The sequence below is a fragment of the Drosophila mauritiana genome, chromosome 3R (assembly GCF_004382145.1).
Source record: "Drosophila mauritiana strain mau12 chromosome 3R, ASM438214v1, whole genome shotgun sequence".
NCBI lineage: Eukaryota > Metazoa > Arthropoda > Insecta > Diptera > Drosophilidae > Drosophila > Drosophila mauritiana.
Window position 1 is genome coordinate 14,531,738 of NC_046670.1, and position 27,616 is coordinate 14,559,353.

The 27,616-nt window shown below is 42.6% G+C and overlaps 5 protein-coding genes across 6 annotated transcripts; 4 read left to right on the forward strand and 1 right to left on the reverse strand.

Annotated features, from left to right (window-relative positions):
• Window positions 1-2,321: 2,321 nt before the first annotated feature.
• LOC117143460 lies at window positions 2,322-6,389 on the forward strand. The gene is made up of 5 exons (XM_033308172.1): window positions 2,322-3,669; window positions 3,737-4,387; window positions 4,452-4,584; window positions 4,638-5,977; window positions 6,048-6,389. Exons 1-5 carry the CDS (start codon window positions 2,454-2,456, stop codon window positions 6,215-6,217), a joined length of 3,510 nt encoding a protein of 1,169 aa, XP_033164063.1. The 5' UTR covers window positions 2,322-2,453; the 3' UTR covers window positions 6,218-6,389.
• A 116-nt stretch (window positions 6,390-6,505) lies between these two features.
• Window positions 6,506-7,769, forward strand: LOC117143461 (granzyme M). The gene is made up of 2 exons (XM_033308173.1): window positions 6,506-7,181; window positions 7,457-7,769. Exons 1-2 carry the CDS (start codon window positions 6,528-6,530, stop codon window positions 7,664-7,666), a joined length of 864 nt encoding a protein of 287 aa, XP_033164064.1. The 5' UTR covers window positions 6,506-6,527; the 3' UTR covers window positions 7,667-7,769.
• A 134-nt stretch (window positions 7,770-7,903) lies between these two features.
• Window positions 7,904-9,592, forward strand: LOC117144863 (FAM172 family protein homolog CG10038). 2 transcript variants are annotated; one of them, XM_033310268.1, is made up of 6 exons: window positions 7,904-8,009; window positions 8,088-8,179; window positions 8,243-8,358; window positions 8,544-8,731; window positions 8,894-9,152; window positions 9,210-9,592. In XM_033310268.1, exons 2-6 carry the CDS (start codon window positions 8,098-8,100, stop codon window positions 9,492-9,494), a joined length of 930 nt encoding a protein of 309 aa, XP_033166159.1. In that variant the 5' UTR covers window positions 7,904-8,009; window positions 8,088-8,097; the 3' UTR covers window positions 9,495-9,592. The 2 variants fall into 2 exon arrangements, with proteins under 2 accessions (XP_033166159.1, XP_033166158.1); XM_033310267.1 differs by lacking the exon at window positions 7,904-8,009 and having other exon boundaries at window positions 8,026-8,179.
• Window positions 9,593-16,274: 6,682 nt separating this feature from the next.
• On the reverse strand, window positions 16,275-16,791 carry LOC117144663. The gene has a single exon (XM_033309964.1). The coding sequence runs from the start codon at window positions 16,789-16,791 to the stop codon at window positions 16,300-16,302; it is 492 nt and encodes a 163-aa protein (XP_033165855.1). The 3' UTR covers window positions 16,275-16,299.
• Window positions 16,792-20,893: 4,102 nt separating this feature from the next.
• Window positions 20,894-21,402, forward strand: LOC117144943. The gene is made up of 2 exons (XM_033310397.1): window positions 20,894-21,248; window positions 21,312-21,402. The coding sequence occupies exons 1-2, from the start codon at window positions 21,008-21,010 to the stop codon at window positions 21,374-21,376; spliced, it is 306 nt and encodes a 101-aa protein (XP_033166288.1). The 5' UTR covers window positions 20,894-21,007; the 3' UTR covers window positions 21,377-21,402.
• Window positions 21,403-27,616: the final 6,214 nt, after the last annotated feature.

Sequence of the window (27,616 nt, forward strand, 5' to 3'; positions counted from 1 at the left end):
CCAACTCACGTGCAGCCGAGCATGTCGACCGAACAAAACCGAAACCCAAAAAAAGGCGGTTTTTGAAAAAGCAAAGGTATCTTTTAAATCGCACTTTATGGCAATCGGTAAAACGGCAAAAGTTACACGAAGGCAGGTGCCGCTCATTACCTGACACATGTATCTCGTGGGACACTTTGGGCGGATAATGCTGGAAGCTGGACCAGCCACGCCCATTTTTCAGGAATTTCTATAATATTTTGCAAAGTATTTGTAGCGAAATGAAACTAAACTAAAATTATTTCTATATTTTTTTACACAGAGTCTGGGAAAATCCCAATTGCTAGCAATGAAAAATTCCGCATATTAAATTTGAAATTTCAAATCACCTGCGTGCAATGCTGAACGACAAAGAGCAATAAAAATTATAATAAATTAGGCAACCCATTTACATGGTCCACACGTGTATTTGCTTAAGCCATGTTTTTTCGGGCAAGCATAATTTATTTAATTTGTACGAGCTACTCGGCGTTACATGAATTCCCGTGGGCACTCTCCAGCCCAAAAATGATCATCATCATTTAGCGATAATATTTTTGGGTAATATTCATGTGATAAGGAACCGGGAAACTGGGCCCAAAAATGTCAAGAGACGCGCAGCCAGCCTATTACCGCATTGCATGCCCACATATTTACGCAATGAGTTCCCAGGCGGTATCGGAATGGCGATCGGGATCGGGTGGAGGGGCTGACTTATGGGCTGTGCGGCTGGGACCGATGAGATGAGGCTGGGGAATGGGCCTGGCCAATTTGTCGATGAGTTGGGTAAATATTAAAGGAGAAAGTGCCGCCGTCAGTTGGACCAAAAGTTTTGTACTCGCGTTGTACATATTTCTGTTTTCGGTTTTCTGTTTTTGAAAATATTTTTGCACAGGTTACATATTGTTGAATTATTTGCACAAAAAGAGAGTGAGTTCAGGTGCAGTCGTCCCAGTTTCATCGAGTGTCGATAATTTATGCAAATATGTTCACTAATAGTTATGCAAACGGAAATCTAACCGTGTTTACCACCCATTTTGGATTTCCCTTCGAGTGCCCCCCTCAATGTCAGTTTGGGACTGACCAAAATTTATAAAATGCTAAAAATATTCGGCTTAGCAACGTCAATTACTCCACGTTATTTAATATTTATGTCAGCTGCATATGACAATAAAAGCATTTTATAATTAAAGTTTGCTTTATGCTCCAGCCGTGATTTGATTACAAATATTGGCAATCCACTGAATCAAAGTCAACACCATTTGATATTGGCTCCGTGTCAATTTCGCAAACACGCCCAAGATCTAAAAGTCAACCGATTGACCCAGAGACCTCGTTTTCAGGGATGTACCCAAAAACAGGAAGTGCTTCGGCCGTGAGTTTCCGGCTATCATTCTAGAACAATATTTGTAATGGAACTAAACTGTTTAGTTACGGATTTCGAGGGGTCAAGAGAAGTATATAATATAGTGTCACAACATACGGAATCTTAAAATTTTAATCTTTCAAAATGTGCCATCAAATTTTCCTCACATATTTCGATTTGAAGGCCAAGGCGCCATACTTCAGTCGATTTTTTTTGGCGGCCCAATCAACCGCAGACGCCACAGTAAACACTGTCAGTTGTTTCTTGCATGCAAATGACCGGGAGAAATATTGTAATTAAAAACTACAATGAGTGTTTAATTCAGCGGTGTGCGAAAATAGCTGCTCCTCAAACTTTGAAACCCAGAGTTGAAATACATAGTTCCAGAAGCATTTTCGAATGGATGATAACGTATTTGGTTAGCTTTTTGCAAGGTGTCTGCCTTTTGGCGAACGTGGTGACATGTAAGCCGAAAAGCGTACCTTAATTGCATTTAAAATAGGCTTTCAGTGGCCTTGGGAACGGTGGCGTATCGGCACGTGATCCTTTTTCTGCCGAGCTGAGAAAATTTATGGCACCCTCACTTCGCTAAAATGCATTAACGCACAGATTAATTTTAATTGTGCAGCGGGTATTTACCAACTTGAATTGTTAATTTATGTCAGGAAGATTGCTTAAAAGTTTCATAAAAATAGACATTGTCAAATATATAAAGTAGTTAAATACCACATACTCAGGTTCTAAGGTTTGGAGTGAATAATTATATAAACTGCTATCGAAAGTATACAATAATATTCAATAAAGAGTTGTTAAATTTCCTTTTTTTAATATCAAACTCAAAAAGTATCGTTAAATAGTTTTAAACTTTTCCAATACGGTGGCAACATCTAACTATCGATAGTTTACCGACGCACACGTTTCTACTGTACCCCAATTTGGTCTCACTAATTTATTGCGCTGTATTTTTCTGGATAATTTTCGCGTCGTTTCTTCGATTATTTCATCACTTAGCAAAGTGTGCGTTTGCACATAGGCAAACAAAATAGAGAATTGGGTCGATTCCATCGCCATGGGCCGCCGCTGCTGCGTGGCCAACTGCCCGTCGACGTCGCGTCTTTTGGAGCACAACGGCGTGACCTACCACTCCTTCCCCCTGGATCCCATCATCCGGGCCATTTGGATCAAGAACTCGCGCATCAGCCTGGAGCGCCAGATCACCAAGAGCGTGCTGGTCTGTTCACGCCACTTCCGCCGTTTGGACTTCAATACGATCCGCAATGGGAAGTATCTGCTCAAGCCGCGCGTCTTTCCCACCGTTTTTCCGTGGGGCAAGATGGAGACCGCGGAGATCGAAGCTGACCAACGGGCACTTCAGCATGTCAGCGTGGAGGGAACGTCTGAAACCCCGGGAAATGCTCAGTCATCGACCAATGACGATATAGCGGTACAGAAAATAGTTGCGAAAATCATGTCGGAAACTGAAGAACGCAAGGCCAAGGAGGAAGGTAAAACAGACAAAGCGCAGGATGATGGTAAAACTACACCCGAAAGCGGCGAAGATGCAAACCAGGCAGCTGCAAAGGAACCCCCAGGGACTCCGGTAGCCCCAAGCAGCGATGCCACAGTCCCAGCTCCTGGATCCGCCTCCAGTTCGAACTCCCCTTTGCCCGGCACACCGCCCAAGTACAGTAACCCACATAACCTGACTATCGGCGCCCGTTTGGAGGCGCTCAGTGTGGAGGGCAACTGGTTGCCTGCCCGAATCGTGGAAGTAAACGAGACGGAGCAGACGCTACTTGTGCGCTTTGAGCGCAATCACAAGCTAAAGGTGTCACCGTCGACCAGCGGCAGCTTTCAGGAGTGGATGGCCATCAAGTCGGAGCGGCTGAGGCAGCGCCTCAGCAACCGTGTGCTGCCCGTCTTTGAGTTGGACGAGAAGTGCATGGCCCGCTGGTCGGGCCCGCGTAAGTTTCCAGGAACCATACGCAAGTTGCTGGGAAACGATACTTACGAGGTTCTCTTCGACGATGGTTACGTTAAGAACGTGCGCGCCGTGCACATGAACAAGATGCCTAAGCAGTTGCCCCCTGTTCAGGCAGCGGAAGAGGGTGCCTCAAAGCCACCTACTCCTGTTGGAACTTTAGTTAGCTCTGCACCTGTGGCTCCGAAGAGGGCGAGCACAGGCAGCGTTGGCGGAGGCAGTGGCTCTTCGGGCAGCAAGAAGAGCAAATCTGCTCCTCAGCGCAGGGATTGGCCGTTGCTGGACATGGCCAGTTTGGATATAGGTAAGAACACCGAAAGGGGAATGTTATTTTTGCCTTAAACTTAAACTTTGACTTTCGTAACCAACAGCATCCCTTGGACTCCCAGAAATACCGCATGACGGCGAGTGGACTTGTCATTGGGTAAATGACCAGCCTATTGGAACCGAGGGTTTCCTGATTGTGGGCGAGCACCAGAAACCCACTGTTATCGTGCAGGATTGGCGTCTGCCTCCTGGCTGGATCAAGCACATGTACCAGCGCTCCAACGTCCTCGGCAAGTGGGATGTTATTCTGGTCTCTCCCAGCGGCAAACGTTTCCGCTCCAAGTCCGACTTGAAGTTGTTCCTTGAGTCCCAGAATCTGGTCTACAACCCTGATGTTTACGACTTTAGCATCCATCGACGTCGTGCCAAAGACATCAATGCTTACGTTTACACACACGGCTACAATCCGCAGCCACCGCCCAAGCCCAAGCCCATGGATGTGTCGATGAACTCCTCGCTGGACCAGAGCATCACCTCGCAGCATTCTTTGCCTTCTACTCCGATGCCGGTGAAAGAAAGCCAGTACATGGAAGCACCGGTGGCCTCGCTTATGCCACCAGCCGAGTTAATGTCGCCGCAGACGCAGCCTGTCGATGAGACAAAGCCCAAGACAGGACCAGAAATACTGGAAGCCAGTGAGGAAGGTACCTCTCAGCTTTTGTTAGGAGATTCTCATGTGGTGGAAAATGGCTTTGGTAAGTATATGCAATTCGAAATAACATGTGCCATATTAACATAATTTATAATTCCATATTCCAGCTTTCATTGGGGGCTTAAAAGTCAAAATGCAAGACAATCTTTATGTATGCCCGCGCGAAGATTGCGCCAAGACCTATCGCAAAGAAGACTTTCTGCTAATCCACATTCGCCATTATCACAAGGAGTTTGCAGAGTGAGTAATATTCATTCAAAACTCATGACACCTAACTTACTTTAAATTTACAGACACGTCAGCCACTGTCCAAAGATGCAGGAACTAGCGGTCAAACGTACACACCCCTCATCCATCGATCAAGTTGAGGGGGTGCCAAAAAACCAAATACCCAACCAGCAATTCTTTGCCAAATTGCACCAGCAGGATTTGCAGCAGTCACGATCGTTTAAACGACAGAGTGTATCAGCTACGGCCCCATCTTCTGGAGGACCGACAACTCCATCTGACATACCGCCTAAGACCCTGTTATCTCCTAAGATGGAGCTACCAAGTGTGTCGCCAACTGTTGAAAGCGTCATTAAACAAGAAGATGTTGCGCTGGACGCTGGTGCAACTCAGTCGTTTAACACTTCATTGAGCCGCTCCTGCAAGCGTGCACGCTTGTCGCCATCGAAGCGGCCATCTGGCTCGCGGAAGAGTAACCGCCAGCGCTCTCAGCGTCGCCCCTTTTTGTCAGACAACCCAGCTGGTCCTGGCTTAACCGAACAAGACGTTGAGGAGACACGGCAATCATTTAACACCCCTACTCCGGATACGCGCGTCGATTCGAAGAAACGCCGCGGTGGTGCGGCAACAACTCCCATCAGTTCCGTTGACTCACCAGCCATGGGAGATTCGGTGTCCACGCCATCATCTAATGACCAGGCCGACATTAATGCAGCCCTTGCCCCACCACCAACTGAAGCGCTAAGCAAAGCACCGCAGTACATCAAGGAAAATGGTGAACTAATTCGAATTGTGCGCATGCGGCAGGAGGAGATCATTAATTGCATCTGCGAGTATGGCGAAGAGGACGGCCTAATGATCCAATGTGAATTGTGTCTATGCTGGCAACACGGTGCATGCAACGGAATTGTCAAAGAGTCAGATGTACCGGACAAGTATGTGTGCTACATTTGCCGTAATCCGCAGAGAGGTCGGGAATCGATGAAATTTAAGCACGACCAGGACTGGCTATTCGAAGGCAAGTTGCCGATGGCCGCGTATCACACTGCAAATCCACAGGCCACCAAACAATTCGAGCTCTTGAAGCGCTCGCACACGCTGACCGGCAATTTGCTAGATGCCAAGCGATCGATGCACTCGCTGCTGGTGAAGATTAACATCGCACGCAACCGCTGTCATCCAAAGCTTTATCTGTGGGCCAAAAAGTGGGACGAAGACAATCTGGACTCTACGGCGTTGACACCGGTTAAACGACCAAAATTGGAGTCCCCTGACCTTCCGAACGTTCCGCAACCGGAAGCTGCCATCGATCCGGAGGAGTGCCAGTACCGTTTGATCGAGCATGTGAAGGTGCAGCAGTCCTTGGTCCTCGATCGGCTGAATGACATCGAAGCCGAAATGGACGGTTAGTATCCCAAAACTAATTTTTGCTACGAGTGTATATGAATCTATATATATTTTTGAATTTCTTTTAGAACTTGAAAAGGAGGACACGTTGGATGACTTAAAGGACGCTGACATCTCGACCACGAAAGAGGCGCTGGCCACGTTTATCAAGGAGCTCGAAACCATGAAACGCCTTGCCAAGCTCAACCAGGTGGCCAATATGAAGCAGACCCTCAGAGATTCTACCACTAGCAAGTAGCATTTCCATTGAACACTGTTATAAGGGTTTTATGAGGATTTTCTTGTATGCTATTTTCGAACTGTTTCCATGATTTTGCAGACGTGTAGATAGTAACCGTACAAGCTTTTTCTGTTCAAAAAAATATTGCTATACTTTATAAAGTTTGATAATATAATGCAATTTAAATGTATACTCTTTTAAAGTTAACCATGTGAGAATACAGAAAATTATAATTTCATGCCCAATTATAAAGTTAAGATGCTTGATGATAAAACCTGACTACAAGGCGTATTTGTGACGTCTTTGTACTCGGGACTTGGTCGCAGATATGGGTTGTTGGCGATCTCTTTGCTCCATAGCTTGGTTCGCCGCGATGTCGGCGGGCCAGGAGACGCTTTCCGACTCCCCGCAGGATAGCACACCTTTGTTGGCCACAACTGTGTCGACCATGAAGGTGATAAGTTTCCGCCCTCGTTATCCTTACATCGTCTCCATCGGGGAGAACCTTAAAGGATACTACAAGCACCTCTGCGTGGGCGTAATACTTTCGAATGAGTTCGTGCTCAGTGCGGCCCACTGCCTCCAAACGAATCCAACCAAAGAACTGTACGTGGCCGGTGGCGCCGATTCGCTTAACAGCCGGAAGCAGACCCGCTTCTTCGTCGTGGAAAGAAGATGGCATCCCCAGTTTAGGATGCTCGGCGGCAACGACATTGCCGTGTTGAGGATTTACCCCAAATTCCCGCTCGACGATGTGCGATTTCGTAGCATTAACTTCGCTGGAAAGCCACAAAGGGATAGTGGCATCCAGGCCTCGCTGGTTGGCTGGGGTCGGGTTGGCGTCGGCAAGATAAGGAAACTCCAGGAGATGCCCTTCTTGACCATGGAAAACGATGAGTGCCTGCGAAGCCATCGCTTCGTTTTCCTCAAACCGCTCGACATCTGTGCGATGCATTTGAAAGGACCTCGAGGTCCCTGTGACGTAAGTGGATCAGAAATACTCCAGAAATTCATATTCGAAGATCAATTTAATTTTTGAACTTAAGAATATGTTTTACAACTAATCTCAAATATTTAATCATTATAAAATTTGAAACTAGAAAACATATTCTTTTCAAATTCCTTTGGTTTACAAAATCTAGCCGTTTTAAAGAGATACTTAGGATTTTATTTATAGAAGTCCTATGATTTTTTAGCAAGAATAAACACAATTGGTGTAAAATAACAGTTAAATAAAAAATTTTTTTAACATTTCAGGGAGATTCTGGAGCTCCCTTGATGAATGTGGCAAAAGAGAAGCTGTACGGATTACTTTCCTACGGTCGGAAAGCCTGCACTCCATTAAAACCATATGCCTTCACTCGCATCAACGCATACTCGAGCTGGATTCAGGAATCCATGGACTATATGGCTGCGAGTTTAAAAGTTATAAGAATGAATCGCACTGTATGGAAAGATGGGTTATAGCAGGTTTTTAAGAAATATGTATGTTCTTTTCTATCTAGGGTTATAACTAAAAGATACAAATTAATTATCAGTAAAATCCTTATAATATAGTATTATAATAATATTTAATAAAACTTAATTTATAACGAATATTACGGGGATTTTATTGGCAATGATGCGTTTTGGTGTGAATTGGTGCTTTGACCGTGCTATCGATACCTATCGCTTAGACGATTTGAGCTTTCGGCCAGTAGGTGGCGCTCTTATGCCATCCCTAGTTCGGCGTTCATATGAAAAATCAAAACAAAAACTCGAACAACAATTCTATATAAATAAAAGCTTTTTCCCATCGCTCTATTACTACGTAAGTGTCCATCGGTGTAGAAGCTACGCCACCGATTGCAATGTGGTCTAGGCTTATTCAAATATTTCGCCCCCTCAGAAGCTTTCGAATGTCGCACTCACCGCCGCCGGCTAGCAATTGCGAGGAGGCTCTCATCCAGCTGAAAAACTTTGGATATGCATTCGATGGAGGTAAGTAGGATGTTGCACATAGTGGCTACTTGACAATATGATCTGTCCGTTTGCCTCCTGCAGAAGGAGTCCTGCGCAAAGTCGATCCCGCCACCGGGGAGCCCGGGAAGGAGCTCTTTTCCTACAACGTCAGTGACGATGCCGCCGAAAACGAGAAGCACTACCAGAAGCTAGCCAACGTATGTACCGGAATCAACCTAACTGGCACGTGTGTATCTGCTGCCGGAAACCTATAAGGTTCCCTTGAAGCCAAGAAATCCACACCTAGCACGAATCCTGTTCAAAATCCTCTTCCAATATTATTACATATGCTCACCTGGGTATGATAAGTTAATACAAATACTGTATCCTTTATCGCCCATAGCAAATCCCAGAAATTGTCTACGCTTTGCTGGAGAAAAACGGTCTAAGTCGCACCTACATCCCATTTGACCAGCCTCCAGAGCGCTCTTCGTTCGTATTCTCGCAACCGGCAAAGCTGTCGCAGTCCAAGAAGTTGCTAGTCCTCATCCATGGCAGTGGATACGTTAAAGCCGGACAGTGGGCCAGAAGGTGTGTATGATCACTATTTAAACAAAAAGACAAAATTGATCTAAGAAAACCGAAAATATTTAGATGAGAACAACATAAACTGTGCGTTATTTCCTTTTATTAAAACAATCCCTGAACACCAATAAAAATTATATTATATGTACATATTCAATTTTGTTTTAGCTTAATTATCAACAATTCCCTGGACCACGGTACCCAGCTGCCTTATGTGCGACAAGCCCAAAAACTGGGATACGATATCCTCATCACCAATGCCAATGATTGCACACGATTCTACAATGGTAAGGAGAATCCCATAAAGGGCGTCAATACGTCCGTAGAGCACACCAAATATGTGTGGCAGAATATAGTGTTGCCCGCGAAACCGGAGAGTGTGGCCATTGTGGCCCACAGTTATGGTGGCAGTCTCACTCTTGATCTGGTGGGTATAAGATTCCAAATATATTTCAATATCATATTTAAATATTCTCATTACTAGGTGGAGCGGTTTCCGGACTTCTTTAAAGAATCCGTTTTTGCCATTGCCTTCACTGATGCCGCCATGGGAAGTCCCCAAGCGAAGAACAAGGAGTACCTGTGCGATGTAGCATGCGATTGGGTTGCCAGCAACACACCCTTGGACACACCCGTCTCACAGTCAAAGAGCAGCATCCGGAGGATTTCCGCTGGCCACACCAAGCACGAGTGGACCTCTTACTCGGCCATCGATTCCGTGTTCAAGTTCATTGAGGAAAAGTATGAGCAGCGGGCGAACAAGAAGTGACAGCCAGCATCTACTTGTTAAGGCATTTTTGTACTCCCCATTTATAGTAAATATCAAGGAGATGTGAATATAAATTATGTTTTTACCGCCTGCACACAGCCACGACACTGATCCCTTTTCTCAAAGGACAAACACAAACTATCGATTTGCTATGCATAAATCAAGTGAGTGTCCGAATCTGTCACTAACACTTACATCAGGCCAATTTAATTTGATTTTCGGCACTTCGGCACATTCCGTGTGGGTTAATCATATTGATGGCTGAGATGTATTGCCATCGATAAAACAAAAGTCTCCCGCTTGGCCCATCAGCTGGATAAAAAACTAGCATCCGGGACGAAAACAAATTCCCTCAACGGTTGGCGGATAAGGAAGGGCTGTCGACTTGGACACTGCATCAAATGCCTTGGGGGTTGCCCCTGAAGACCACTTTCCATGGACTGGTTACCCCTGCCCGGTGCTTTGCCTTTGTCCATATCGTTTAACTAAGTGCGTCATAAAAAGTGACGACTGACATTTTTTCCCTCCTTAAGCATGAAATGAAATGCGTGGATTTTGCGTTGTGCTTGGCAGACCTAAAAGGTGTTAATTATATATAAAATGATGCCAGTAGTTTTTCTAATTTAGAGTTTACTTGACATAAGTTTTTAATCTGAACCATAAGAATTTCATAACTTGGAACTAAAGCATAATGTAGTAACGAAAGACTGGCAGTTGACTAATTATGTGGGCACAGTCATAATCCCCTTTGTGCAACTTTAAAGACTTTGACTCACCTTCGTCAGGACAGTTTTCATTTGGCAGGAGCGCAAAAAGTGCAACCAGGGCTTAAGTGAAAGAGATGGAGAAAGGCATGTCGAAAGAGATGGAGACGTTTGTCTTTAGCCTTAAAACGAACTTAATACCCACAAAGTGAACCAGGACCCAAACTCAAATAGCGAGAAGGCCGGAGAACTGCGAGAGTGGGTATTCGGATGGTGGAAGTGGGATGCGGCCGAGTCCTGGCAACCCTACAACTTCGCCAGGACCTACCTCCTCCTAACCAAAGTGGATGTGGATGCCTCTCCCCCCCACTCCCGAATACATTATCGCTGTCATGGCCGCAGTCATGGCTTCTGCTCCACCTTAGACATTTTTATATGTATTCAACATCCTTGTCGTCCTCGTCCTATGGCAGCTTGCTATCTACACTTTGACTCCACGGCACCCTACACACACAGCCGACAAGGATGGCATCATGTGGCTTAGAGCGAGAAGGCAAAGGTTCGTGGCGCCGTCGCCAGCAAAAAGCTTTGCACGAGTTCAGGAATGGGTCATGCGCCTGGAGCCCGTATCTAACATATATAGCTCGCAGATATACCCTCCGATAACACATAACATATATATATATATATACGACAGCAGGGCAGTAAATAAGCCGAAGTGGCCTATGTAATCGCATTGGCTGAGTAAATAAAAACAAATGCCCCAGCTTTGGTGATATTTTACTTTAAAGTCGAACGCATTTAACACCCAAATGGTGCTCCTGGTGTCCTTAACATCCCGCTAAACAATGTCTAGCAATTACTTAGAATAATCCTTTCCTTTTGCTTATTCGATCGAATCTTAAACGGACACGCATCCTTTACAGTTGCCAGACGGCCAAGGACTTGAACTCCGTAATCCCAAACCCTTTAACTATTGGGTTTCCTGCGCATCAATTGCCTGAAATAATGTGGATTGAGATTTTCATTTTAGATTGCATGGCAATGTATTCAGCAATCGGCTTACTTGGGATTTTATTTATTATAAGCTTTAAATATAGTTACTTCCGTACATTCTATAAGAAATTAACAAGGCATTTTCAAATGTGTATTGAAAATCCATCATATATATATAACACCATTAATTTAAATCCCCCTGCTTGTGAATCACATTGTAGACTTTACTCAATTTTGATCAACCGTACTAATGAATATCTTCATAAATCAAAACTCAAAATTTTCCATTTTTTATAGAAAAAATTGTGCGCTCGCAATTTCCGTTATAAGAAAATTATTATTGTACGTTACTTTATTGCTTGAAAAGTTCAAGCGATGTCATTCAAAAAGCCATAAATAATAATGTTTTCCAATAAATGTTCACGTGTGAGTGGGCACACCAGGCAACTGAGTTGGTGGCCATGGGTTAAAGCATTCAGGACATTCGAGGACCCACACATGCCGGGATCTCAATCCCATGCGATGCCTCACAGTTGTGACTGTCCATCGTTAGACTTTGGGTTCACTTCGAGCAGGATTTTTTGCGACATAACTTACAAGGTCATTTCATTGCACGCAACCATTAAGAATTCCTGCCGCTTTATTTTTTTCTGCAAGGATATTCTGGGCATTTTCGTTGTATAATTTAATACTCGTGTGTGACGAATTTTTATGGCTGACAAATGATTGATGCGATTCTGCCACTTCCTGTAAATATCATTAAAACTGCCCCCCATGCGGCTTACATCTCGGAAGTTTAAAGTTTCGTATCCTTGTTAAGGACAACAATTGCCGGGCACTGTGCGATGGGAAAGTGTTGAAATGCAGGTTTAACGCAGAAATAATACCAAATAAGATTAGATAGCATTGTGTCTTCAAGCAATGTCCTTTTGGCGGTGCTGGGGTGGTGGGGCATTGGTGGGAGAGGCCCAAAAGAAAAACAAATAATGTTACAAATTGCAGCATTTGCACCCCTTTCGCGAGACAAAATCACCAGAACAGTGGTCAAAAGGTTGTTTTCTTGTGTGGGAGAATATTCTTTGAAAGAATATATATCTGAAGACATTGAAATGTTCTTCAGATCACTTTGTTTTCACTTAGTAATATTATCTGCATTGCAATATATATTTAAACTGAAGAGACAAAAAGTTGTGAATTTACTAAGCCTATAACATTCAGTAATATATTAAAATTACTATTAGTAAAATAATTTTTATTAGGTAAACTTTGAGCTCTACACTTTCGTAACACTTTGCCCCACTGTGCCTTGGAGGCGGTGAAAAAATTTTAAAATCCAAACTCTTCCGCCGGCCCGAGAACACACAAATCACGAGGAAATGCAATAACAAAGGGAACCCTCCGGTCGCCGAGTGTTCAAGTTATTTGCGGTTTATGTCCTTGCTGCTCTGCTCCTTTATTCATGTCGCTGAGGCGACAAAAAGGACCTTAAAGCCAATAAAACGATTTTTTCCGTCTCTATCTATGAATTGTAAATGCCTCCGCCGAAAAAGGACAATTGAAGTGCCCGCGTCCGTCGACAGCTCCGCATGGGTCTCAGCCGCCTTTTCCGTCGCGATTTAAGATAATAGTATCATCAACACCACTTCAGTACACCCCAAACCCAATTTTCAAATGCGGACACGCAGGGCAGGATTTGTCTGAAGTTCGGGGTCCAATGACTCAGGCGTAGGCGTAGCTTGGGTCCTGGCCAATGGCTTCGGGATTTGGGTGAGGGCTTCGATGATAACAACTTTGGCGGCTAATTTGCATCAAAGAAAACTTAAAGCGCTTTTCCACTTCTTTCCTCATCGAAGTGACAGATTTTTCACGCACATTTAAAAAACATTTAAAAAACCATTAAATGTTTTTCCCACCTTTTTCCCCATTTTTTTTTGTTGGCATTTTTTATTTGTCTGCATCACACCCCTCAATTTTGGGAATTCCTCCTTTTTTTATTTGTTTTCTGCGCTTTTCAGAATGTTTCATTGTGGTGCTGCCTTGGCGGTACTCTCTAATCTTTGCGCCATTTATTTACACTTGATTAACACGCGACTGACATTTGTTTGACTTTCGCTTCTCTCTGCTGAAATTAAAATGCGAAGCCCGTTTTGCACGAAAAATATGAAACAAATGGGAGAGCACCGAACTTGTAAACACTCTAATACTTATGAATTTACAATCAAATACGAACTACTGCTTAAAACTTTATTACTATGAACTATTTTGACTTGCAATCTTTTATCAAGCTGTCAAAAAGTATGCCTCATGGTTTTGAATTTTCACTTTTCAGAGAACACTTTTCAAGACTTTTATGTGTTAATTAAAGAAACTACTCTTTTCAGTGTTAAAATAATACATTGGCTAAATACCATTAAGATTGTTATAGCATATTGTAAAGCTGTTTTGCAAATGTTAATATCCGGCTTCATAAAAGTATATGTATAGAAGCAAATCCCCTGTGTGACACATTTTTCTGTGGGCCTGCCTTTTTGGCTTCTGCTTCATATTTTCCGTTGTACAAAAATTATTCATTTGTGGAAAATTGTGACGTTGGTCGCTCCATGGACCGTGGCCGCAGGCCAAACTGATTAATAAACCAAACGTCAAATGCGCACAATGGCCACGCATCACCGGAGTCAAAGTTTGAGCCGGGGCAAGAGCCACCACTCCGTGGCATCCGGACCAGCATCACCATGGGTTGGGCATCGGGATGGTGTTATGGGTATGAGCACCATTTACCAGGACCACGACGACCACAGCTGTCAGAGCACAAATGTGAGCCGCCAGTCAGAAAGCGAACCCAAAAGATAGATATTCATAAAATGAGGCAGGACTTTCTTGCAAGTGCAAGTAGGCCTCGAGTCGCATTGTTCTCGACTTGACTTTTTACGGATCCCGGCGACTTGTGTTCCTTCTGGGTTCCGTTCGAGGGCGTTGGCAGTGTCATTGTCATCTGCCGGGTCACAGTTGGCTGCTATTTGGCTAGCAAATTATTTGCATATTAAAAAATCTTCAACAATGAAAATGTGATTTTCTTTGCGAGACATTTTTTGGGGGTGGGAGGAAATGGGAAAAATATGGCAGGAGATCAAGGTCAGTGGCATGCCAAAGAACGGACTTGTTGGTTAGATTTCTAGAAACGTATATTATAATTTCATACCCCTAGCTACGTAATTCATTATTGTTTTTTAGCACACACAGCCGCCTGATCCCTAGGGCTACGAAATCGAGTTCTGATTTATAAACATCAAGATTTATGCCATTACGCCCACATACTCAAGGCGGCAATAAAAATGATAAAAAAAAAACGGTTTCAGATTTTTTCTTGGGTAATTCCCGCCACTAATGGGCCTACGTTTAATGGCTTTGCTTATGGGGTGTTTAGTGATTTTTTATGCCGAAACAATATAGCAAAAAAGAGCTTAACTGACTTGTGCTATAGAGGAGGAGCAGCCTCATGTCCTGCAGGCTACTTGGCTGGTCAAACAATTCGAGGCCATGACGAATGGGCAACTTCCTTGGGATATGTTAAAGCCAAACGATTGAAGGATCATTTATCATTTCTGTGTCTACATTTATGGCTTGGTTCTTAAAGAGTAGTCAAAATGAAGCAATGTTCAATTCAATTCATCTAATAGTATTCAAAAATATTGCTCAATTTTCAAATTCAATTTGTCAATCATAAATTTCACGCTCTCTTAATACAAATTTGCGGGCAATTGAAAAATTTCAAGTGCCTGTGTGTCGAACTCGAACAAGCTTTTCCTTTCGACGTGTTGAAACATTTTCCTTTTTCTGCCACAATTTATGGGCAAACTTTGGCGGGGTTTGGTCTGCCAGAGTTAAGCATCGGCCTCTGCTCTGACACATGACTTGCATGTCAATGGGCAAAGGACACACACCCCCAATGAACTAAAAAAGCAAAAAAAGGGAAAACGGGGAGGGTCCTTGGAGTCCTGCGAACCAGACAATGTCGCGTTAGATTTGCACAACTTGACAGAATTGCGCCACTGCAAATTCAAAACTTCTGTTTCGTATATTTTAGTTTGCCGAGGGGGGTGGGGGGCTACGCCTTGCCCAAAAACATTTTCACCGCATAAATAACAAAATTTAAGGACAAAATATCAATATCCACTTTGCGAAACGCCAACTGCATGCGAATGAGTTTATTTTCTGGCTGTGGAAAAGTGTCTAGATCTGAATTGGACACCGCCTGAGCCAACATTTCGCATTGCAAATGAAATTCTGTTTCTATTTCTTAGTTTTGTTTTCAATTTTTTTTCTCCTTTCCAACTTTTGCATAATTTCAATTCACTTCTGGCGACAACATATTGCAAAGAAGTTGCTGCGAAATTCGACGCAGCAAAATTTGAATAAATTTGCAGCTTAAGTTTTGAAGCTTGAGTTTTTATGTTAGATAGAAAATTAATCATAAAATTTAAAATTTTATGGCAAATTTTCTTTAAATATTTTTAAACTCTGCACGGGGTAAATATGGTATATGCCGTAAAAAATCATGATCTCGAGTGCCATAAAATTTGCTTGCCTCTTATTTTTTAAGGACGTTGGCCAGGTCCAAGAGCCAAATTTAATTTGTTCTCCTATGACATTTACGGTCGTATTCAAATAACTTCGTTTGTCATACTCCACTGGCTTTGATGTCCTTTTGAACAGGGGGTGGAATTTTTGTGGCGAAATGGAAAAGGTTTCGCTAGATTAATTTGGGGTCATGCATATAATATAATTTTTTATGGTGGGAATGGGGCTTCTTTCAAACCGCAATCAAGTGACATACAGAAGGATTTTCATATGAGGAAATTATTTATGGCTGAAAATCTCTTCAATGTGTCTTGGAAGTTTAAACCCCTCGGCGATACAGTGGAAAATGATTTAATTTATTGCCATCTTTCTGGGAACATGTGTTCTTACAAAGTTTGCCTAATTATGGGTAATAGATCTTAATAACTATATGAGACTTTTGATAAGGGTGCTGGCAGCGTATATTAGAGAAGTATTTAAAAAATGTTTAATATTTAACAAATGAGCCTTAATGTATATGGGTTAAATTACATGTAATTGTATTGCACAGGTTGTTCCCTTTTCACAATGTGATGTTCATGTGGAAAAGGATTTTTCTTTAAGACGAACAGATCCTTATGATCATTGTTGTGGTTATAATAAGGCTCATGCATTCTAAGAGTCTTTCTTAGAATATTAAAAAGCCTCTTGCCAAATCCATCCATATGTTTATCTTCTTTTATTTCTGTGACTTTATGTCTCGGTCCATCGTTTGAGGTTTTTATTCTAATAATTCGCAAAAGCCAGTTTTCAGATTGGATTTCTTTTTTATTCGAATTGAAGTGATGTCTTCGTGGTATTTCGCGAATGTCGTAAAATTCCCGTTGATTATTATTCAAATGTGGTTCCTCGAATATTATATCCTTATTTATGGCTGTACATGTTTTAGCAACTTCATTGCTTTCTATGATCCTGTAGCTATAACTCAAGTTTATACAACACAGGACCAAGATAATCCCGGAATGACGACGAGTCGACATCTTCACAATCGAAACTGAACTGTTCCCTAAATAGATCCAGGTATTTATATGTTTATATGAAACCTTGAACTTGAGACCACGTAAGCAAATTCCAGAAAAACAGCTGGACACGACCAAGGAATTTTTTAAATATTTACTTTTAATGCAATATTTACAAGTGTAAATAAAACAAGAGAATGCGAACGCGAAATTTCACCATTTTTCTGACATATAAAATAAATGTTGAACATTTTCGTTCTTGTTCTCTTGTTTAATACAATATTCAATAATATATTCAGTAATATATTCAATATTATATTCAATTATTCAACTTTTGAATGTAAAAAATATCCAAAATTCTAACTTAAACAGTTTTCTAAATATCTCACATCAAAGATTTTTGTTCAAGGTTCGCTAACTTGATGACACGCAGTTTAAAAAAAGATATTTTCAGCTAAGTTTGACTGGTTGGTTGTCCCCAAATTTTGAGAGCCAACCTGGAAGCAGACCACGTAGATGCCATTTGAGCAGGAGAAGCTGTCTTCTACACCTCAACCTTTCCCCCTGGGAATCATTCCATTCCCATACCCATTTCCAGTCCCATTCCCAGTGAATCTCTGTAAGTGACACGCGTGCCCCTCCACACAATCACCCGCCGCGAATTTGTGAAATTCGTTACCTCATGAAACCGAAACTGACATGAATTCGAAAAGCGTTTCGGGCGAACATTAAAACATTTATTTTTCCATTCCGCAGGATGTCCCCTGTCGCCTGTGCGAATGTTGAATAATTTTTTAAGTGACTTCTTTTATTTGCATTTAGAAGCGTTTAAAAAAAAAGTCAACTGGGATTTGTGGGTGCGTTTATGTGAATACATTAAACCATTTTCGGATGTCCTGGGGAGCTTACTTGTTGGTGCTACTGATAAAGGATATATGTGTGGTGTCCCTGTTATTAAAAGGACTTATTTCAGTTATTTAGGTTATGATTTTAGATAAAATTGATTTAAGAATTATTTAATAATTACGTTCTAACTACTTTAATCTTACTTCTTTTAATGGAGTTTCCCATATCTATAGTTTTAATAATATTTCCAACTTGTTTCCATGTTCAGATTCATTTACAAGCTCTAGCATAACCCATTTCATTTATTCAGTAAGTCTATAAAAACTACTCAGTTCTGGCATTTCTGGAGTAAGGAATCGGAAGAAGTGGCTACATGGCATTTTCCATTACCCACTTAGGTGAAATTGTTTCGTGTGCATTGAACATGATTTATTATGACACATAAACAACAGCTTAACTTCCCGGAAACTTACACATATGTCCCAAAGCCAATGTGTGAGTGCTAAAAAAATGAAGAAAAATTGCCAAATGCCTGAGATATTGACTAAAAGCAACAGCAGTCGCCACCTCAATGGCACTTACCTTTTCCGCTTAAACACCCTCAACCTGGACATAATGGTGACCTAGCCCCCGGCCACAGATATTTGCCATTCCCCCCCCTCCAATGCATTTGAAACTGGTTTGTTCCCGGGTTTCCTGCCCATTCCATCCGCTTTTTATTAGCCAGCAACTTGTTCCTTGGTCGTAACGCTGTTTTTTGTGCAATAGAACGGCAATGGGCAGTGGGTGAATAATGCTCACCCGTGCGTCCAGTGGTCATCATTTTTCTTGCCCCACTCCCGCCGGTCACCGCCCCTCGGTGGTTGTCCTTACAATGAGTAGTTCCATGTACGAGTCCTCCTCTCTCTCTCTCCTTTGCAAAAAGGGAAATTTATTGTTTTCGCCAGCAGTTTGAGCCAAATGTGCCGAGTGCCTCAGGACTCTGGATTCAGGATTCAGGATTCAGGATTCAGGATTCAGGTGCACTGGACAAAGGCCAAAAAGCCGGGGCGAGGTTGGGGTGTCACTTTTGACATTTAAGATGCCGCACAATGGCCTCTCGGTGGCGACTCTAATTTATACGCATCGCCTGCATGTGACACCGCCAACAAGGTTGAGGGCGCATTTGTCGTCCCCGAAAGTTTCTCCCATTTTTTTTTACCAATCCATTTGCAATTCCAATGATTTTTATGGCCAGTGTGTGAGTGTGCTACCTCCCTCAATTGTCAAGGAAAAAGTATACAAAAAACTGTTGCATTGACAAATCTAATAAACAAACGACAGCCAGACAACTGGACAACTAACTATGTGCAATTGATCGGCGGTGGCTAAATGGCTAGCACATGTTGTGCTGACGAGGGAAAGTGTCTAAGTTTGACTTAGTTTAATGGGCGGAATAAGGGGAAATGGTTTGTTAAACTAGAAAATTGAATAAATAAATAAATATATCTAGTTTTTGATATGACTTAAGATTTGAATAAGTACTTATCTTAACGATTTTCACAATTAATCAACTATAATTAAGTCAGCATCCAAATAAACATCACTTCTGCCAGATTCCCAGCTATTTAAAAAGTTAAGATAAATAATGAATTAATTTTCGAAATATTTTATATCGCTTTAATTTGAAGACTTCGTTTCTTAACTTTCTTCCCCATATATTTTTCTGAAAATAAATAAACGTTTATGATTTCAATTATGCAGTCAAGCGCTCGCTTTTCACGCCTTTTCCTTCGCATAAGGAAGTGAATTTTCCCTGCCTCCACGAGGTATCATCTTTTTATGGCCTTCTATGATGCCTGGCTGGTGTGGCAGGTTTCTTGGTTAATTGCTGGCTGCACATTGTTCAATTGTTCTGTGGTTCATATGCATCTCGCTCACCGCCACTCACTTTGCCTAATTGGGTCGCTCATTACAAGGGGGGGTTTCTTTGGGGAGCAGATGGGTCTGTCAGCCGAGCTCAGTCTTGGGCATCATCGTGCAACGCTCCAGTTTCAGATCATACCTTATTCTGCCTTGGAAATGTATCTATTTCAGACAGGATGGTAGCTTAGTTTTTGAAATACATAAGATCGTTATAGTTAAGAACAAAGAATCAAAGAAACATACTTTCTAAACTAAATAAGAAAAGTAACACTTATCTCTATAGAAGAATCTAGCGTGGCTTATACAAGATTCTATTATATTATAATTTTTTCATAGGGTATTCGAAATTCGCCAGCTTTTACTGTGTTGCGTTTAAATGAGGCTGACAAGAAAAGACAACCGTTTGACAGCTTCTTCAACGGCGCTTAACTGCTTGAGGTTTTTTGGTTAAATGCAGCACCTTCACTCCCACCATTGCCACCATAAGCCATTAGGGCTAAGTGATTTGTTGTTGTTCGGGCTGCGCTTAGCACCTTGCAAATTGCCATCGGAAAAGTTGGTGGGCGGGGAAGGGGTTGAGTCGCCTTGGTAAGGAACAAACTAATTGTGCGGAAGCGCAGGACATTTTGCTACTTCTGAAAGCAGAAGTCTGCTCCAGTTTTGGCTCCTTTCCTTGTTTTATGAGTGTATATGTATGTTCCTATGTACCTTACCCACATTGTTACCGATGTGTTTGCCAATGACCAAGTTTGAGCCACGAGAAGCCAAAGTGTCAAAGTTTATGGAAATTCTGTGCATTCTGCATTGTGGTCGTGGTCGAAAGTTTGCACAAAGTAAGCAAACTTTGTCCACTTAGATACCAAGTTTGCATTGAAAAGTTTCATGTCTCCGAGGAGTGAGTGTGTCACATGGATATTAAACATTACATATGGGTATGGACATATCTGGTCATTGTTGGCAGTCTGACACCCGTGACATTTGCCTGATGAGTGGGGAAATCAGAGACGCAGAGTGTCAGGAAAGTGTGACTTTGATCCTTACATGAACATAATTGTAGATAGTTGATAACCGAAGGGTTGTTTTGTGTCATGGTCGCATTAATGACATTTCATTCAAAAGAGGGCATTATTATATTATAATAATAGTTTTGAATAGTAGGTATTTAAATCCTTCATTTCATTGGTGTCGAGCTGTAAAATAGAATAATTTGCCTCACCCTTTTCGGTTGATTTAATAACCTGCCACCTCATAGCCCACAATTTTCCTTGAGGTCGCTTCACCCATCATAAAACTAATTGCCAGTTGTGACCTCAACTAGCGGCTCGTGTTCAGTCAAACATCCACCACCACCAACAAAAGTCAAAATGCAAATTCGAAATCTTTGCCAGTTTTCCCCTCGACGACTTTTCCTAATCATATGCAAACGTAGGAATTAATCAATGATTTACAAGAACAATACGTGTGCACATGTTGCAGAGTGGGCCGAATGCCACGGGGCAGGGCGTTCCGGTGTCACTCCCAATGGAAAACCAGAACCCAACCAGAACCGGCCAGAGCCAAACCCAATCCCAGTCTGAAACCGAATCTGAATCGCAACTACACCCGCTTGTTAGAGCCAGGCCACCCACTGCCCAAGGGCCTTGGGTTTTTCGGCAGAGACAGGTCAACGGGAGGGCAGAAATCTGGGATCTGGAATCTGGGATCCGGGACTCTGGATTCGGGGTCCGGTGAGCAATGAGCAAGAACACAAATAAGGCGTCGGCACTGATCCTTGTCAACCACCGCAACAGCAATAATTTCAGAGAACCAGAGGAACCAGGGATGCGGACATCCAGACCTGCAGACAACCCAATAGCCACGAACTCAGCCCGGCCTGCTAATAATTCAATTAGTTGCAACCTCTGGTGGTTGCAGCCACCACATATCCACAATCCGCACAGAAGTTTCTCTGCGGCTTGCAGCGGAATCGAGTCTGCGATTCGGGTTCGGTTCAATAAACAAAATGCCGCCGGCCAAAAATCGCAGCAGTGCATAAATTGTGCCCGAGCTGCAGAAAGTGTAAACTGGTCGACAGGGTATTGGGTATTTTTGTGGAATCGCTGGTGCGCCGCCGAGGTGGTTGTGCCTGGCATGGGGTCCTCCCATTTGGGACAATGTGTTGTGTGTGTGCTTTATATAATTGCTCTCGGCCTATTGTGCGATAAATACAACTGAATTGGACCGCAGAGAATCAGCCAAATGTGCGAATTAAACGGATGCATAAAACTGAAAGAGTTTATATCAAATAAGTTATGTTCCTAACTCTGTTCCAAAACCAATATATTTCGAAGGCAATCAATATGCAATCTATCCCATAATCCACAATAAATTCCTATACCTCCAGCCAACCAACCACTGGGTAAACAGTTTACTCGCGCCACTAAACAACATCGCAAATCCTCAAGTTAAAGCCGAGTAATTGTGATATAAATAAATGCGGAGAAGAATCAACATATCAAGATACAAGGCGAAGGATGTTGCCGCTTGTACGACATAAAGAGGGGGCGTGGCACGCCGGGGCGATGGGAGAGGGAGTTGGCACATGTAAATTGTGAAATTGTAAATAATCGTAAATAACGCAAATATCGCCCCGGACCATTTTGGCCAAGACGGGGCGACAAAAGGTAAGCCAAGTCGCGTGGTGTTGTGATTCGAGTTGGAACGGCTGTGAGTTATTTATCCACTCACACTTGCTGTAATCCCATAAGCCGGCGATGGATTCGTGGATCCACTCGAAGGCAGCAAATCAGTAGCTGGGAAATGACTTAGCTGCCGCGGGCTGTATTACCAAGTCGTCGTCTCTTCCTTCCCCCCAGTCAGAAGCTTGTAGTCGTTAGACTCTAACAGATTTATAGAGCACAACACCGTTTCGCTGCCTTTGCCAGCCAGTCAGCCAAGCAGTGGAGTCTCTGCAGCATGCAAAGTGAATTTATTGAGTTAAAATGCAAATGTAGCCAGCATCAGTGGGAGAAGTGGGTGCTGGTATGGGGGAAAAAATAAAAAACGATTTAGCAAAAATTTCCAGCATAACACGATGCGTATTTCAGTTCCAGCTCCACTGACAGATTGCCCTCCGAAGCGGATGAGAAATCTACTGAAGGTGGGAAGGAAGGGGAACAGTCGAGTGACGAAGGCGCGTACTATTTATTTAAGCTGTCTGTACAAGTGTCTCGGCAATTTGTTGAAGATTAAATGCCATCTTATGTGTTGACAATTTGTTATTCTTGAATGTGGTGGAGGGATTTTATAATTTGCAAGGCAGTACTTCACCAAGTAAGTGGGCAAATCCATAAGTCAGTTGTGGATCAGCATTTGTAATTCGACTAAAAAGTAGATATGACTTCTTGAAAGTATTTTAAATATTTATTTGAATAAAGTTCAACATGTGTGCATCAGTTTAAAGAGCTGAGACTGAGACCAGGTGACCCTACAGCACCTTCTGGTGACCCCGAACCACTTGGAAAACTTCAGACTTTTCCGGCGGACAGGAAAGCAACGAAATAATTCAAACCGAGGCGCGCTTATCGCACGCTTTATCCTCGAACAACTGGGAAAACTTTACACTTTCGTGGGGCAGAAAGGCAAACAAAATAAACAGTGAAAGCATGCGAGTTGTTTAGTGGCAAAGTGTAACCTTTATTTGTTTTGTGGCAAGCAACCTCCCAAGGATATCCGCCGCTGATAAGCCAAGCGCCAAAAAAGCCATTAAAAATCCCTTTTGTCTTTGCCTCCATTTGTTGGTAGTGTGCGAAGCGGGCTAAAACGATGTAAACAAGTGCTATGAATGCGGCCAAGAAATTAAGCGTGTCAACATCGTGGTCGCGGCTTTTCAAAAATGCCGAACTTTGTTTGGCATTTCGAACTGTGTGTGTGTGTGTGTGTGTGTAATAAAGCAGAAGCCGCAAATTATAATTTTAACCTTTTTGGCGCCCGAACAGGCACCTTGGGAGTGGGATCAGCAGTGGGTGGTTGCCCATGCATAAGTGGGTGTGCGGCAGCCACGATAAGCGGCCTTGTCTCACGTCCTCGGCCCTCTAATAGAATTAAAATCCGAGAACGGAAGTGCTCCCGGCCAAAGGTCGTTGTGGCTTTTTAATGGTCACAGCTCAACCCCATTGGCATTTCCCATATGACTGAAAATAATAATAACAGTAATTTGGATGCTCAACTAGAGGCGTAAAGGTTGAAAATTCATATGCAAATGATACGGAAACATTTCCGGTTGGAAAAAGATTTGTGGGCGGGTGGTGGGGGGGTGTTTTTGGGTCTTAGGCGAAGTGTGGCAGCAAAAGAGCCCTTCTAATTGTCCGTGTGGCGAGCTGTTGGCCGTAAATTGAGAATAAACCATTAAGCATCCTTGCTACTGACAAAAATAATAATTCAGGATTAGTCGCAACCCGTTAAAGCCCCCCTCCCCCCTGGTCGCTTTCACACATTGCTGCAAGGTTAATTACGGCACTCGATCAGGTCGCTGTAGCCGAGAGATAACGTAATCGTTTCTGCAACAACATTGGGAGTTACGGGGGTTACAAATAGATAAATTCATTTTTAAGCCAGCTGAATATTGCATATTCAAACTGAAATGATATGTTGCACTTTTTGGCACTCAAATTGCCATTTAAGTAATAGCAATGAAGGCCACTTACAACTTCAACAACTTCTGCCCACTTTGTTGTTAACTCATTAGCACCTTCTTTGACTTGTAAACATTTTGGCGAGCAAGCTCAATCAAATTAAATGCAAATTTTGCAACTTTCGAATCGTACGCAATCAGTTGCGACACCCACGCAAATAAACAAAGTTGCCTGCAGCAGCCAGATTGACTCAAGCTGGTTTCTGTGGGTTTTGGCCAACAATCAGTGAATACATTTCCACCAGGCCAATAGCAAAATTGTGAGCTGGCTAACCGAGAACTATCGACTGTCTGTCTGCTCCCATTTCATCTCAACTTTACTTGCCAACCACTTTCTGTTAGCACTGCCAAATGGTTTTTCCCAACACCGCAAATTGTTGTTAGAAGCATTCTGTTAAAAAAAACCAAACAAAGGCAAAACATGGTTACAACAAATGCAAATAAAAAAGTCGAAGACTGAAATCTAAAATGGTCACACGACATACGTAAAAAATGTTGGCAGTTATGCGGTTGCTACTGTTGGCCAAACTGCTAATGAAATGTGGCGCCAGAGTAATTGAAAAGGAGTTTGTTTATTATACATAAGTGTCTGTGTGTGTGTGCATAGTGTTGCAAAATTTATTGGGGAAACAGCGGAAATGAAGATGCTCTTAGTTTTGTAAGAACTCTTCTCGAAGGAAGTGACCTCTCTGAAGTTCTCGGAATATTCAATTTGTAATAGCACACCATACCAAAGGTTCACTAATTAATGCGCGTAGAAAGCGACTCCCTTGGCAGCGAATTTTAAATAATATCAATGACTCGTGAACAGAAAGCGCACAAAGAGCAAAAATTATTCACGCTACATAATTAAGACAAGGCGCTGCCAAAAAGCGAGCCGAGGGTAAAGGGTTGTGTCCTGGCAACCTCAAAGTAACCGCCGACCACAGGACACCCCCTTCGCTTCAGCCATAACTCCTTCTCCCGCCAGCTGTCTGTCTACAAAGTGTTGTCATTTGTTTTACAGAGTTGGATTTAATTACACACAATTACCGCGTTTCACAGGCCGATCCATTTACCCAGCTGAGGCGGCTTTGTGGCTCGGAATCGATGTCGCCGGCCCGGGCAACAGGTAAGCCTCCCCAGATACCACCCACTAAAATTGGACTCCCGCTTATTAACGCCATCATCTGTGTGGATGTCGCCAACGAATTTTATGCAAATTGTAAGCGGAAACTCTTTCAAAGGAAGCTAAGTGCGGAGGTAGAGGGGAGGAAATGGCAGCGAGTGTTGCAATCGTAAAATAAAACCAAATCCATTCCCCCTGGGTGCGAGTCCTCCTGTTTGTGGCACAACTCTTTCCTGATGTTTCGCGTTAGTTGAGTTATTATTATTGTAAATTAATTTCTGTTCATTAGATTTTATAATGTCACCAAGTTTGCAGTCGCGCAGCTGCGGCGAAGTGCTTTCTTCGGGTGAAAGATGGGGAAATCATCTGGGGTTTCAAGAAATAGGTGTTCTTGAGTGTACAATACTCAATTCTCATGTAATTTTGGTTATAAGAATTTATCACATTTATAGGAATTATTTCAATCTTGAACTAATACTCGTTATTTATCTTCTAGTTTTCCCAAAATGTGGTTGAACTTTTAGGTTGATGCTCCTGTGAGTAAGAAGCACTCATTATTTAAAAGGAAATGATTTCATTGAAACAAAAGAGCTATCACATGTGACCACTCGTTTTGAGAAGATGAAGCATATCAATTACATCCCTACACGCCCAGGACGGCGGTAAATAATCCTTTTTGAAATGGCGCACAAAACCAAATTAATTAATGTGCCACACAGCCGGAATTTATGGCTTGAATAGACACCGACCCAGTGCCACAGGCCACACAGATGTTACAGGTGATTTTGGGGCGGGGGGGTTGGGGTTGCTGTACATAGGGCTCATAATTATGGCCAACATGGATATCAAACTGTTGTAAAGCAACTACCACAAATCGATGGGATTGAAAGTTTCGGGCGGAGGGAACAAGGTTTTTGCATATTTCAGTTGGCACTTGGCAACGGCCTGTGGAGTTGGCTTCTAATTGAAAGTACACACAGATAGATGGGCGCACATTATGAACTCGAACTCATTGATTCCGCAGCGATAAAAGTTGGAAAATTCTGAAAATGAAAATGAAAATGTTTATTATTATCATTTGCGCACACGGGCTCCCGTCCGCCGAGATGACAAAGCATAATAAATTGCCCGATTTGGCTCCGGTCTGGCCTGGCTTTTGCTCCCATTCGACTCCACGGTCCTGGCCCAAAAGCCACAGTGCAGTGTTTTAATGAATTTTTAATTAGTAGCAATTAATATGGTAATTTGTTCAAGTTCCAATCGCCGAGTGTCATGAATACGACTCATTTCAACTGGCTGTTATAGAGCATTCTGCTAGGGATGGATGGTTATAAAAATATATAGTTTGTTCATTTATTTGAATCGTATGGTATTAGACATTCCTATAATAAAGATAAAACTATGTTCCTAAAGATATATAGATACATAGATACATAGATAGACATAGATACTTGCATGACAATTTGAAACATTTCCTTTTGGTGATATACATTTCGCAATTATAGGGGATATTTGTTTCTGTGTGCCTTCGTTTATGGGCTTAATGAATTCCTTGATTAGCAATAATCTCAACTTAATCTTAACCATTTATTTACACTCAATGCCCGAACGGGGAATACAAGTGCGCCCCCAAACAACTCCATCAAGTGCAGTTGAAGGAGTCAAGACTTGTAGTCAGTCAGCTAGCAGATTAATTGTATTAATTAATCGCCTAAAAAGGAACACAAAAAATGGATGATGGCAAGCACTAAAGCAAACAAACAGATCTCCAGACCGACGACTTGCCACAAACCAATACAAATGTAATGGCAGCTGAGGATGGGGAAGAGAGCAAGTGGATTTCCGGTTTTCATTAAGCTCAGAAGCATTCTTTGATATAGCCTTTAGCTGCAGAATGATTTGTTTGTCCGAAGTCCAGTCGCACCGAGGCGCAATTTCATAATTAACATTGGGAAACTGACCGTGCTCAGTCGACTGAACGGCGATGAAAATGCGTCGCTTTCCCTTTGGACTTGATTGATCATTCCCAGCGGGTGAGGCCCAGTCGAGCCGGTGCCTGGGCCACCCGTCGAACTTGTAATGTATCCTGTAATCGAGTGTAATCCTGTAAGACGTGCACAAAAGTTGCCCAGCTGGATGTCGTTCCTTTGTTCGCGTATCCTTGCGTTTACCCTCCTCCCCTCCCCAAAACGGACTCATAATCATAATCATCAGCATCGCAGTACTCGGTGAGTGTTCACATTGTGCAGATGGTATTAGCTTTTGACTGTTTTATTGATCAATTGAGGAACTTTCGTTCATTGACATTGGCTTTT